The sequence below is a fragment of the Lemur catta genome, chromosome 17, assembly GCF_020740605.2.
Source record: "Lemur catta isolate mLemCat1 chromosome 17, mLemCat1.pri, whole genome shotgun sequence".
In the NCBI taxonomy this organism is placed as follows: Eukaryota; Metazoa; Chordata; class Mammalia; order Primates; family Lemuridae; genus Lemur; species Lemur catta.
In genome coordinates, this window is record NC_059144.1 from 26,397,260 (window position 1) to 26,410,546 (window position 13,287).

Below are 13,287 nucleotides of genomic sequence, written 5' to 3' on the forward strand. Positions count from 1 at the left end.
AGATCACATGCATAATTTTTAGAGGGTGGTGAGAGCTTCACTCTGGGCCCTCAGAAAGGAGTGGGGTCTCTGTCCAGTCCACCAGAGACTCATAGCCCATCCCCTTGGTGGAGTGTGCTGTGCCTTCCCAGCCTCCTCTCACCTCCCTCCATCAACACGTGGAGTACCTCGAGCACGGGGTCCTCCACGTGCCTTCAAGGACCTCAGAACACTGTCAGGGGTGGGGGCACAGGACTGCCCCTAATCCCTAGTACCACCATCCCTTCTAGCCAGCATGGGCTGTTCCCATGGGCCTCCCACCTAAGGAATTCTCCAGGTCAGAAATAGACTTTGTCTCCATGTTCACAAACACCCCTGAGCTCCAGAAGATACATTTCAAGCCCTCTTAAGAATACTTCCCTTACATTTTTCCTCTGTTCAATGCCGTATCTCCAAAGCCTAGCACAGAGTAGGTGCTCAAATCTTTGTTGAAAGGATGAATGAAGGACGCTTGGATGGGCAACATTCAAGTGGTCTACAGGTCCTGCAGCTCAGCAAGCCTCCAGCTGGGAGGCCAGCCCCCTTTTTGAGCTCGCCTCCATCTCCATTAGTGATTTAATAAGCCCTAGGCTGGGGATGGGGCCGGTGGATGTCTGGCCCCAGCAGGTGGCATCTCATTGGACACACCCTTGTCCTCAGCTTTGGCCTCAGCCACAATTGTCAGGCAGTGGGATAATCCCTCTCAGCATCCTTTTACCCATCCAAAGGCCCAGCTGTCCAGCTGCTCTTGAAAACTCAGGAGCCCTGGCAACTCTGAGCCCATCCACCACAGGGCAACTGCCCACTAGAGCTGGGGAGGGCACCCCCTTTAATCCTGCTGCTGCCCACAGCCACCTGCTTTGTTCGTTAATGTCACCTGCTGAGTCCTGCAGGCATTTGCACTTGGGCCCCGGCTCTAATCTGATGGGGAAGGATGGGGACTCTCAAGAGGAGAGTCAGGTGCCTGGCATGCAAGTCTGCAATAGTAACAGCTCTCCTGTGGGAGCCTGACCTCCATGAGCAACTTCAATGAAATGAGACGTGGACGCAGAGAGAGGAATCAAAAAGAGGAGGAGGATAGGGAGATTAGAGGAAGGAAAGACAGATGAGATGGCAGAGGAAGAGAGATGGCTTTTGCCGAATGCCTTTGGCCCTTAGTACTAGCCCAGACACTGCGCCACCCAGGAAGAGGTTGGCATGGAAGCCGCCTTCTTTCCCTGCCGTCCCTGCTCCCCTGGGGCCAGCTTTCCTGCCAGAAGTTCCTTCCACTCACTAACCTGCCCCTAGGCCCAGAAAAGCAGCAGCCACTACCTTGACCTTGGTGGCTCAGAGGCCAAGTAGGGAGAGGCTGCTGAGATGGAGGCCTGGACCTTAAGGTCATGTCCTCTGGCTGCAGTGGGAGGCCTGAGAGAAGGGCAGGGGGTGCTAGAGTCCAGAGTCCCATGGACTGGCCTCCCCAGTGCCAATGTCACCCCTACAATGCATCTGACATCAGAAGATTCTTCCTGCCACACACATCTGCAAGCAATTATAACAGCTAACAGTGACCTCTCAGCGTGTGCAATGCACTGTACCTGCATGAACTCAGTCTTCATAATGACCCTAAGACTTTAGCACTGTGGTTGTCCCCGTTCTACAGATGATGAAACACAAGCCCCCACCATGAGGGCCCTGCCCTTCAGCGTGCCTCATGTCAACACTCCTGCACAGCACCTGCAGCCCTCCCTGCCACCCAGCCCCTCCCCAGTGCACACCCGGGCTGTTTTCAGCCTCTGAGCCTCTGCTCATGCTGTTCCTCTCTGGCCCAAGTGCCCTTCCCTCTCTCCACTCTCACCTCACACTGGCGACGGCCTCATTGTTTAAGATTCCTATTAGACACTCCCCTTTCAGGAAAGCCTTGTCTGACCCCAGCTCAATCAGATACCTCCTCTGCACACACAGCCCATGTGCCTCCCCCATCACAGCAGCAATTGCACTGCCCTGCTTCCCGAGACAGCCTGTGGCCTGTGACCACCTCAGGGCAGGGTCTGTGTGTACGCTCAGGAAAGAATGCAGATTATGTGTCAATGAATGAATGAATGAACAAACGAATGTGAATAGCTAACATTTATCAAGTGATTATGAAGTACCAGGCACTGTACTAGGTGCTTGACAGCTATCATTTCATTTACTGTTCGCCACAGCCCTAAGGGGAAGGTGCTGTTATTAGCATCACCCTTTTGCAGATGAGGAAACAGAGACTCAGAGGCATTAAACCACCGCCAAGCACCCAGGTAGACTCTGGAGGCAGCACCCTCACTCTCTTGTCTGATGGACCATGTTCAGTGGACTACTCGGTAGGCGCCCTGCCCCCAAACCCTCTGAGATTCAAGTGGGAAGAAAGCTCAGAAGTATGTGATTGTATTTATTTTCTGCAACTAAAGAAGAAATAAAAAAGAAAAAAGAAAAAAAGCTCAGAAGCACTTGGGCCCCTGGGAGGAGGAAGGTGGTAATCTCGCCAACTTCTGCACCATTCAGCTGTCCTGATCCTGCCCATCTGCTCATGGACGGCCTGATCTAGGAAGAAGAATGATGTGGGGAAGAGGGTTTGGGGGCCAAAGATGAGAAGATACGGAAGGACTAGGGATGTTAGTGTCCTTAGCCAGATGCCGGCCATTGAGGCATTGGCTCTCCTCAAAAGAGAGGATCCTACGCAACTTCACTATGCTCCATCCCTGAAGATACCCAACACCTGACTAGTAAATGCTAATATACCTCCACTGACAAGGAGCTCCCTACCACTCCAACCCAGATCTCGGCAAGCTTCTTTTTCCCCTAATTGAAATCAGCTGGGGAACATAGGGCGCGTCCACTCTCTAGGAGGAGATAATAGGCCCAGCTGGACGGCCCCTCTCCCGCCAGAACCCTTGCACAGAACCCCCTCCTGTGACTTCATAATGCCTCCCTTCCGCTTGCCCCTTCACAGCTCTTCAGACACAGAGTACCCTGCCCTCAGCTCTGGGAAGCCCTCTGCTTGTGTTTCCTGATCCTCTAGCCCTCAGAGAAGGCAGAAGGGGAAGGTTTTCCATTTCTCTCTGGAAGACCAGAGAGGTGGAGTGATTTGCCCAAAGGCCCACAGGGAAGGGGTGACCAACAGGACCTGAGTCACCTGGTTCCCGGCCCAGGACCACACGGTCCCGTCCAGAATGGCAGGATGGAAACACTCCTGGACATCTCTCCCCCACCTCCTAAGTAGGGGGAGGGGAGCAGGAAGGATACAGAGACACCAGCCTAGCTTAGCCCTGGGTGGAGAAACTGGACTGTCGCTGTGAGGTCAGCAACTGGGAGCTGCATGGCCTGCGGCTGGTGGAGGAAGAGAAAACACCGTCAGTCATCCAGAGGACGCCCTGGCTTGGAGCTGCTTCACAAGAGCATATGGCCTTGGCTTTGGAGTTAGGTCAGACAAGAGACAGCTCTGTGTGTGTGCATACATGCAGATGTGTGCTCACACACGTGTGCACGTGTATGTTTACAGAAGTGTACATGCAGGGAGGGGCATATTAAAGAGAATCCCAGGGAAGGCAATGCTTATTCACAAGGAAGGGAGCAATATGGCAGAGTCTCGGGCCGCAGGCATTTGTAGCTGGGAGACACCTGAGGAAGTGAGCAGATGTGATAACGGATCCTGGGATTCCAAGCTGGTGTATTTCACAGGCTCCTAAGTACCCAGCAAATGTCTCTCAGGTCCAGCTGGAACCCGGCTATGTCCCACCAAGGCTGGGGGAGAGGGGTCTTCCTCCATCAAGGAGACCCCTCTAACTCTTCCACATAAAAGCCATACCAAGGCCCAGAGAGAGGAAGGCGGATGGGTTCCCGAGCCCAGGCTGCAGGGCCCAGTGACGAAATAAGTTCCTTCAACACTTCCGGGCATGTGATCTTCTGCGCAACTGATTCTCGCCCCTCCAGAGGACTCCAGGAGGCCGAGAAGGGACTGTGGGGCTCTGGGGTCCTGCATAAGGCCCTGCTGCGCTGGCAGGCATAGCAAACTTTTGTCATATTTACTCACTCATCCATTCAAAAATGAACACCTATTACACTATGCATCAAACGTGTTTCTAGCACTGAGAGTACGGCGTGAACCGCTCAGACCAGAATGCCAGCCCTCATGGAGCTTGCAGCCCAGCCTGCTGGGTGGAGCTTAGTGCTCCAGAGAAACATAAAGCAGGTAAGAAGTGGGAATAAGGCCGGAGGAGGGTAAGATTTCAGCAAAGGCCTCCCTGAGAAGGCGATATTTGAACAAAGCCCCTAAGGAGGTGAGGGAGTGGGGGGTGCGGACGCTGAGGGGAGGTGCATTCCAGGTGGAGGAAACAGCGTGCAAAGGCCTCAGGTGCGACTGTGCAGGGCAAGGTCAAAGAAGGGCAAACAAGCAAGTGTGGCTGGAGTAGAGAGGGAGAGCCGGTGAGGAATGGGAAGTGAGGTCAGAGAGGCACGGGGGGCAGATGGCACAGGGCCTTGGGGGCCACTGTGAGGGATGGACGTGGGTTTGGGAGGACCTGAAGCTTATGCAGTTTGGGGAGCCACCGTTAGGAAAGATAAATCAAAATCACAAATACAAAACCTGGGACAGGACCTGCACAAATGAGAGGTCTGGACATTGAAGCTTTGCTAGTCTTGCTCTAAATCCACCTCTGGCTGTGATGAGAATTTTGGCTCTTGCCTGGAGTAGGAGGGAGCCATAGGACAGTTTTGAGCAGAGGAGTCACATGACCTGACTACCCTCTTAACAGGCTTCCTCTGGCCACCAAGTGGAGGATGAACTAGGGGCTGGGAGGGGAGTAGGAGAGAAAGCCACAGCACCAGTGAGCAACCTGGACCAGACGGCGGCAGCCAAGGATGGACAGTGATCAGATTCTGGAAATGGTGCTGACAAGACTTGCTGGTGGTTCAGACACGAGGGGTGAGAGGAGAGAGGCAGAAGGGTTGGCCCCGAGGGTTTAGGCCTCATTGTAGGTTTCCGCCTTCCCCGGTTGAGGAAGGGAAGGAGAGCCTCATTGTTCCTGGACCTCATACCATGCTGGTCTCTATGTTACCTCTAATCTGCACCCCCTCTGCAGGCAGAGCTTTCATTAATCTCACTTCACAGATAAAGAAACCAAGACTCAGAGAGGTGGAGTAACTTTCCCAAGATCACACAGCCAGCACATGGCAGAACCTGGATTTAAATTTAGTTCTTATACCAACTCCAAAATCGTTATCTGTTCTGATGCACCAGGAAAAGCAAGGTTTGGGGGCCCTAGGGGAATGTTGGGTGGGAGAAGCAGTTCCTGGCGGTGAGGCACATTCTAGCAACCAACAGGGGCTCTTGGGACGACTCCATACTTACCCCCAAAAAATCCTGTAAAGTTCTCAGCACCCTATTCCATGCTCTTCCTCAACTTCTTAAACCTGTTTCTGATCCACCAGCTGGGAGAGCTCAGCTGCAATCTTGGGGAAATGTTTTTTGGCATCTCTCACGTTTTCTTAATTCACTGACAAGGTAATGCCTACCTTGATCCATTGTACACATTTTCTCAAGGAGTTTCTACATTAGAATTCAAAGCAGGCTTCTCTGGCTTAGAAAAACCTGAGGTTCCTGGGATTTAATCTTCGAACAGATTTAGCCCCTAAATACAATTCATTGCCTTTAAACTGTTATGAATTGATGGTCCCAGATGCATCCACTCAACAGGTTTAGTATCCAAATGAGTTCCCCACTGTCACAGTAATCCATATGGCTTGGATTGATATTTTTGTTATTATTAATACGGATTTGAAAAGCCTTAGCCCATTATTTGGGATGTCCAATTCTACTGTAGTTTACCCAGAACAGCTCATGCCACTTTCCGCTACTGCGCCTTGCTTGGAGCCGCGGAGAAACTGACAAAGCAGTGGAAGCTCAGGACTTGTGAATGTTTCACTATCTCGGGGCTTTGTTCTTTTCAAACCACACCCCTCCCACACTACAACAGAACCCAGTAGGCCCCGCTACACAACCCTTGCCCCCTCCGGCCCTCCCCCAGCCCTCTGTTCCTGGCAAAACCTGCCAGCAGGAGCAGAAATTTGATCTGTCACGGAAGCTGTGATATTACACTGCCCAGATGTTCGACTCACAGGACTGAAGGTTCATGTTACAGCTGATCAGGGCCTGTCTACCCTACAGACCCGATGCCGCCCCCCACCCTGCCACCCCCAAGAGGCAGGAGTCACAGCTCACATCACCAATGGGCACAGAGCAAGCGGGACCTGCATGTGGCAGGGGCTCACTGAAAAGGCCCTTTTAGGGTCTTCATACCACTGGCCAGAAGGCATGTGCTCTCGAAGCCCTCTAGGGCCATTCGGACTGAAGAGTGCCTCCCCACAGTCCTCAAACACCTGTATCTCCCTACCCCCTAGGGCCTACTTCCTCACCTTGTCAGGGATTTAAAGAGAGTCTGGAGGAGCCTGGAACATTCCACAAGAGAAAGAGAACAAACAGCAATCAACATGGCCAGCATGTTCAGGCCACCCGAATGTGCCTGAATTCTCCCCAGATAAACTGGAGCTGCACTTTACTACTAAGTGGGGGACAGTGAGGTCATAAATACAGCATTAAAAACAATTTTTTTTCTCCTACAAGAATAAGGCAAGAAGGGGAGGAGAAGGTGACGAAGGCCTGCCTCATGCCGACAGAACTGCAACAAAAGCCTCACCTTTTCTTGTACACGAGATCTTTCTTACCCAGAGAACTGGGGGAAATTGTGCACTTGGCTCTGTAAAATATGTTGCTGCAGAAAATTAGTCACTGCAGGAAGTTAGACCCCAAAACCCAAACCCAGGCTGTGGCAAACTTTGGACTGAACCCAGCCCGACCACAGAGCTCTTTGGCAGGACCACGAGAGCTGTCGGCTGCCTGACTGTGATCACCGAGGTCAAGGCCAGAAAATGGCAGGGAGAATGGTTAGTGCCAGGGGGTGGCCAGAGACAGAGGCTGGGCAGAACTGGAGGGGCCCGAGGGGTCATCCAGTCCAACCTCCTCACTTTGCAGACAGGGCGACTGAGGCCCAGTGAGGGGAGGATCACAGTTCGGTCAGTGGGAGTACTAAGGGGTCACTTCTTCCCTCATCATGAAGCCACCTCCCACTTAAATGGTCAAGGCTGAAAGGGGCCCAAGGTCACCCAATACCCTCACGCAGCTGATAAGGACGTGGAGGTCCTGGAATTCCCCAAGGCATGAGGAATGGGAAGGGCAATCCTTCAAACAGCTCCCAATCCTCGGAAATGCCAAGAAACCTCATCCTCCAAGAGAAGCAGTTTCCAAACGTTTGTATTTTTAGCAGCAGAAGCCATCTTCCGAACAAAACCTTATGCAAAACCTCAGCTACAAAACAGATCAGTGGGCTGCCCGCCCACGTGGGGCCTGGGCCGGGCCCTGGGCTCTCCCTCCAGCACCCAGTACTCCTTCCACGGGGCCCTGTGTGGAGCTCAGTTTGAAACCTGTGGCCTTTAGGGGCCTTGTGGCCCTGCAGCTAAAGCAGCCAGATAAGGTGGGGTCTCATTTAAGAGACCTGGAGAGTGTGGCTAGTCTCTGAGACCTGGACAACTTCGTTCTCCACCAGGGCCTGGCCCCCGTCCCCATTGAGCTGTCTCATGCGCAGGTTAATGGAGCCGTAGGTCTTCCTGGAGCCCCTGCCCGGGATGAAGGTCCGCCGGCGGTAGAGCTCGCCCTTGCACAGGGAGACCATGAGCAGCACCGACAGGAGCATGCCGCCCACCGTGAGCAGCCCCAGGCCCGCGATGATGCACTTGTCCAGGTGGGAGCCCAGGCGGGCATAGTACATCTCTAGTCGTTCCATCTCCCGCGCCGTCACTGTGTCCGGGTTGACGCGGGCCTCTCGGGGAATGGCATACGCCGTCACCACCAGGAGGATCCCACTCACCAGGAAAACCAAGGCAGAAACGAAGCCATAATCCACCGGGCGGCTCACGGGCTCCAGGCCTGGCCCCTCCTCTGAATGTAGGGACAGATCGTCTCGCTGGGATCGAGACAATGGGGGGACACCCCCTGGGGGACTGGGGGAGCTGCCCAGTCTGGTGTTCCCAGGGTTCTGGAAATGGGTCTCGTGCTCCTCTGAGGAGAAGCAGGCATTCTCCACACCCTCTTTGGGTGGGGCCGCTGGGCCCAGGGGAGATGGTCTCCTTGGGGCCTGGGGACCATTGCTCAGTGTCTTCAGTTCCAGACCAGGGGGAGATGCCATTGGGAAGGAGGGCCCCAGCTCATCCCTTGGCCCCTTGGCAGCTAGAAGAGAAAACAGAAGGTCAGTTGCATTTAACAAACCTCTACCAAGTACCTCCTGGTGGCAGAACATCACACTAGTCCCCGAGCATGTGAAGGTGAGTCAGGCACAGTTCCCACCTGGGGGAGCTTGTCAATGACTTTGGGCAATTCACTTACCCTCTCTGGGCTTTAGTTTTCCCATCTATAAAATGACAATAATACTCCAACTCCCGACTTCACAGGGCTGGTGGTGTAGGGATATAGATAACCCATGTAAAGTACTCAGAACAGCAAGTGCTCAGTAAGTATTAGCAATGAGCTACTATTATCATACGGGGGATTTAGATAGAGTGGATAGATAACAGGTTCAAATCCCAGCTTTGCCACTTGAGCTTGGGCAAGTGATGTAACCTCTCCAGACTCAGTCTTCTCACCTGTAAAATGGGAATAAAGAAAATGCCTCCCTCATAAGGTTGCTATGAAGATGTCATAAAATAGTGCATGGGTGGTAGAAATGATGAAGGTGTTGTAGGAACAAAGAGGAGAAAGTCCAGGGAGCTTCTGGGAGTTGGTGGCATTTGAGCCAGACCTCAGAGGATGAGTGGGAAATTCTCTAGCAGTGAGATGGGATGAGGGCATTCCGGGAAGTGGAACGGGATGCCTCAGAGGTCAGCCAAGGCCAGCTCACAAAGCACTCTGAGCCATGCCAAGGAGCCAAAGAGTGACAAGGAGCTGAGGTATTGGAGCAGGAAGTGCTGGGATCTGCCTGGGTTTCAGAAGACAGGAGAACTGCTGGGATGGGAGGGAACAGAGTGGAGGACAGGAGTCCAGCAAGGGAGCCAGCAGGTCATGGATGACAGGGCTGAGAGGGCAAAGAGGAAGGAGCAGACTTGAGAGCCATGACTAAGGTCAAAGTCAAATGCCTTTATGTCAACAGAAGCAGGAGGAGGACAGGAGGGGAAGGTGAGCAAGGGGCATGCTCTGTGCTGCAAAGAGGAGATACCCCACCCAAGTATCTGGACACACACCTGCACAGACAGATAGCACATGGGCATTCCCATCAAGGCACACCATCTTACAGCCCGTGGGCCATATTTGGCTCATAGAAGTTTTGCTTTGTTTTGCTCCTGGTCTGTTCATTTGTTTTTGGTAAATTAGTTGCCAATACATAAAGAGGAAAAGATTTTACATTTTAAACTTCAAATTTCTGGTTCCTCTTACAAAATGGAAAAATCTGGCCACCCCATTCCCTCACAACACTCAGCTGGAGTTGGTAACTGGGTTCTCCCTTAGGCAGATCTACTCTGCCAGGTTCCACCTCAACCCCCTTGCCCACCTGGCCTGTATAATTCCTGATCCCACAGCAGAACTATACCATTCCATGTACACACCGATGTCCTGACAGTACACACACCCAGGGCCCAAGGCACACAAGGCCCCACACAGCACAGAGGCCCCCCCCAGGTGCAGAGTGGTTCACACATTCGACGCGCGTGTGCGCGTGCACACACACACACACACACATACATGATTCTGCATTGTCATGCCTGAGTTTATTCTCTGGTGCTCTGTGGTTGTGTGTGTGTGTGTGCTTGTGTGTGTGTGTGAGAGAGAGAGAGAGAGAATACGAGCAAATGAATGAAATGAGAATGAATGAATTGAATGAATGACTGAAACTCAAAGAGTCTCAGTGCAGGAAGTACATTTTTCAATCTTTCTGACCTTCCTTCTAACATGAACTTGCATCAGACACTTCCTCTTAGCACACATAGGGCCTTTCATCTGAGTACAAAGCCCGTGTCCACTTACAACCCATTTCTGTCACTATGTCCCTCCTTCCAAGTCCCAATTTAGTAAATGTTCACTAAGCACCTACTACCTGTTGGGCCCTGGGCTCGGCACCTCACTCGGGAGTACCTCGTGTAACCTCACCAGCTCCTCAGTCAGGAATTAAACATGGCCAAGACCCCATGGTGCATATGTGGGGGGCCAGGCATTGAATGCAGGGTCCCTAAGAATTATCACCTACAACTCTGCAAACCCACACACCGGTGTCATCACTCCACCCTCACTCCCTGGCTCCTCCAGCCTCGCTCAGAGACCCTCCACTTTACCCAACCGTTGAACAGCAACAGTGAGCGTTTCAAGGGCAGAGATATGTCTGAATTCCGTCTGGGTCCCCAGTCCCAGCCCACACTGCTTTCACTTTCCAGTGATAGAAAGGAAAGGTGTGTTGGTCGGCTTTTTACTCTCAGCACCAAAAGTATTTCCTGAGTGGAAATGAGTGGAAACAGGGCCCGGCAGTGGGTGCTACATGGGTGCCCAGATGTGTCCCCCTACCCTCAGCACCTTCCACAGAACTCAGCCTCTAACGTGTCTGAGGAACCCCTTCCCCAGACTGACATATCGATGTCTCCATATCCCAGAGGAAATCGGGGGCACCCAAGTTCTGGGAGCAGGGCTCTCCTTCACCTTGCAAAAACCCAAAACTTTTTCAAAGGATGCCAGAGCGAGGGGGCAGAGAAAAAAGAGGTTCCTTCTCCCCCCAAGTTAGGATGTCTGTTTCTCTCATGCACAGAGATACCCACCCGTTACACAAGGCCATGCCGAGTCAATTACCCAAACATAAGCAAAAACAGACAAACTGACAACATACCGTGCCCACCCTTCACACCTCACAACCCCACTAGTTACCCTCCGATTTCATGTGCAGTCGGACAGGTCCTGCAGGAAACACTCCAGTTCCATGCTCAGTCCCCACACGCACTACCCACAGACACCTGGAAGCCACGTAGTGTGACCCGCAGATCCGCAGGCCACACTAGTACCCACACCCCAGGAGGGGGCGGAACTGGTTACACACACGCACACACGCACACACGCACGCTCACACTTCACTCCTAGGACTGCTAAGATCCCAGCCAGATCCACCAAGACCCGCCGGGCCCGGTATCCCACCCACCGCGGGCACTGACACCGGGGGAGACGTACGCACGGCGGATGTGGATGAAGCTTCACAAAACCCAAAGGACAGACACACGCAGGAGTTGTACACAAAGCCTCGGGGCGCGCAGACACGCACACGCAGGTCCACGCTGTTATACCCAAAGTTCCGCGCAGAAAGCCCCAGCACGCCGGCTGCCCACCGCGCCCGCAGCTCACACCCCCCTGCTCCTGCCCTTGACCGCAAACGCTGCGGGCCGGCCGGGCCGAACCGGACCGGGCGGCGCCCGCAGCGCGGAGGCCAGGCAGCCCAGGGAGGCCGGGTTCCGCGGGGGCCGGCGCGCACCGGGTGCCCTCGCCGCTTGTCCTTCGGCGGCCCGCGAGGTCAGGCTAGCTGTCCTTCGCCGCCGCCCCCCGCCTCGGGCCCTCGGCCTCCAGCCGCCCCTCGCGGCACCCTCTCCGCGTGCGTACCTGTGCCGGCCTCCCTCCCTGCCTCCCCGCGCGGGCGGCCAAGGGCGCCGGTGCATCCTCCCGGGGCGCCCGCCCGCCGGGGTCTCTCCCGCGGCGCAGCCCGGAGGGCGCGGGCCTGGCCGCCGCTGCCTCGCCCTCCCCGGCGCCCGCCCCCTTCCCGGCCCGGCCCGGAGCCGCTGCCGAGGCGCACGTACCTGCTCGCGCCGCGCCGAGCTGTACGGCGGCGGTGGCGGCCTCTGGGGGGCTCCGGGGACGGAGGGACAGGGGAAGGGGCGGGGGCCGGGGACCGCCGAGCGCCGCGGATGGAGCTCCGCCCGCGGCCGGCGAGGGCGCCCGGAGAGTTAGCGCCCGGAGGCACGGGGAGGCGGGTGAGGGGCCGGGGTGACGGTGTGGGGGTACCAGCCCATCCTCCCTCCCCTGCGCTCAGGGCAGATCTTCACCGCCAGCGCCCGGGCTTAGGGCACCGGAGCTTGGAGCCCGAGGTCCCCGGGCGCAGGGGCGGGGCGGGGGGGTTGCGGGAGAAGACCCCTCCCCCGCCGCCTGCCTGTCCCCGCCGCCCGGGAGCCCCTATTGCGCCAAGCCCAGATGCCCTTTCCCCTCCCCACCGCTATCCCCCACCTCCCCACACACAGCCCTCGGGTAGAACCCCGGGTCCTCTCTGGTCCTTAGGTCCCCACAGGCTCCTCAGGCGCGTGCGGTTCCGTGGCTCAAGGGCGCCACCTGAAGGCTGAGAGGAAGCATCTGCGAGCCCCCCTGCCCCCTTTCTCTGCTCTTTTTTTTCCTCCGTGGGACAGTGGAGCGCGCAGCGTAACAGGGATGTTCTCTTGAGGCACTGCCGATGGCCACACACACCCTAGACCTCCAAGGCCCAGCCGTGGGGCCTCCTCCCCTGGGATGCCCGCCTGGCTCTCACACACGCTCCTTCACCCGGGGGCCCCTCCACCTCCGCTCGCCCTTTGCCTCTTAACTCTGACAGCTGCGCTGTTCTGTTGACGGGCCAGGCCCTCCATCAGACTGGAAACTCCTGCGCAGCAGGGCCCGTGTCTGATCCCCTGCAACCCAGCAGGTGGGTGTGGGTGAGCAGGTAGTGAGCGGGGTGACATTTCCTTCCTTTACAGGGAGGAGATTAAGGTGAGTTGAGTGAAGTGCCCAGAGCACAAAATTCAAGGAGACATTTCCTCTTTGGGGGCCCAGGCCAAGCTCAGAGAGAGGTTTGGTCCAAAGACCATGGAGTTTCCAGGAAGACTCGGTGGCCGGCTGACTTGAGTGGCCCCGGGTAGTTCCTCTTACCTCTCTTAGCCTCAGTGTCCACCTCTGTCGATGGGGATCATGAAAATGCAGTCTCTGGGGTACTGGGACCGCCAGTAGAGGCTGGCCATCTGGGAGGACAGCCAAATGCTAATGCCCTGTCGTGGCTCCTCAGCCACCTCGTGGGCAGAGCCTGACTGATCCTCCTCCAAAGGCCTGTGTAGTCCTCGACAACCAGGAGACTGGGGGTCACCCTGGAAGCTGGGGGCCTGTGCCTTTGAGGCCAGCATAGCATAGCACCAGGGCTAGGAAGGCCATTGTCTCCTCCCTACATT

The 13,287-nt window shown here is 55.4% G+C and overlaps 1 protein-coding gene across 1 annotated transcript; it reads right to left on the reverse strand.

Moving 5' to 3' along the window:
• Positions 1-7,321: 7,321 nt before the first annotated feature.
• Positions 7,322-11,974, reverse strand: TMEM74B (transmembrane protein 74B). Its single transcript, XM_045528177.1, has 2 exons — positions 11,899-11,974; positions 7,322-8,311 (listed from the first exon to the last, which is right to left on the reverse strand). Exon 2 carries the CDS (start codon positions 8,268-8,270, stop codon positions 7,572-7,574), a length of 699 nt encoding a protein of 232 aa, XP_045384133.1. The 5' UTR covers positions 8,271-8,311; positions 11,899-11,974; the 3' UTR covers positions 7,322-7,571.
• Positions 11,975-13,287: the final 1,313 nt, after the last annotated feature.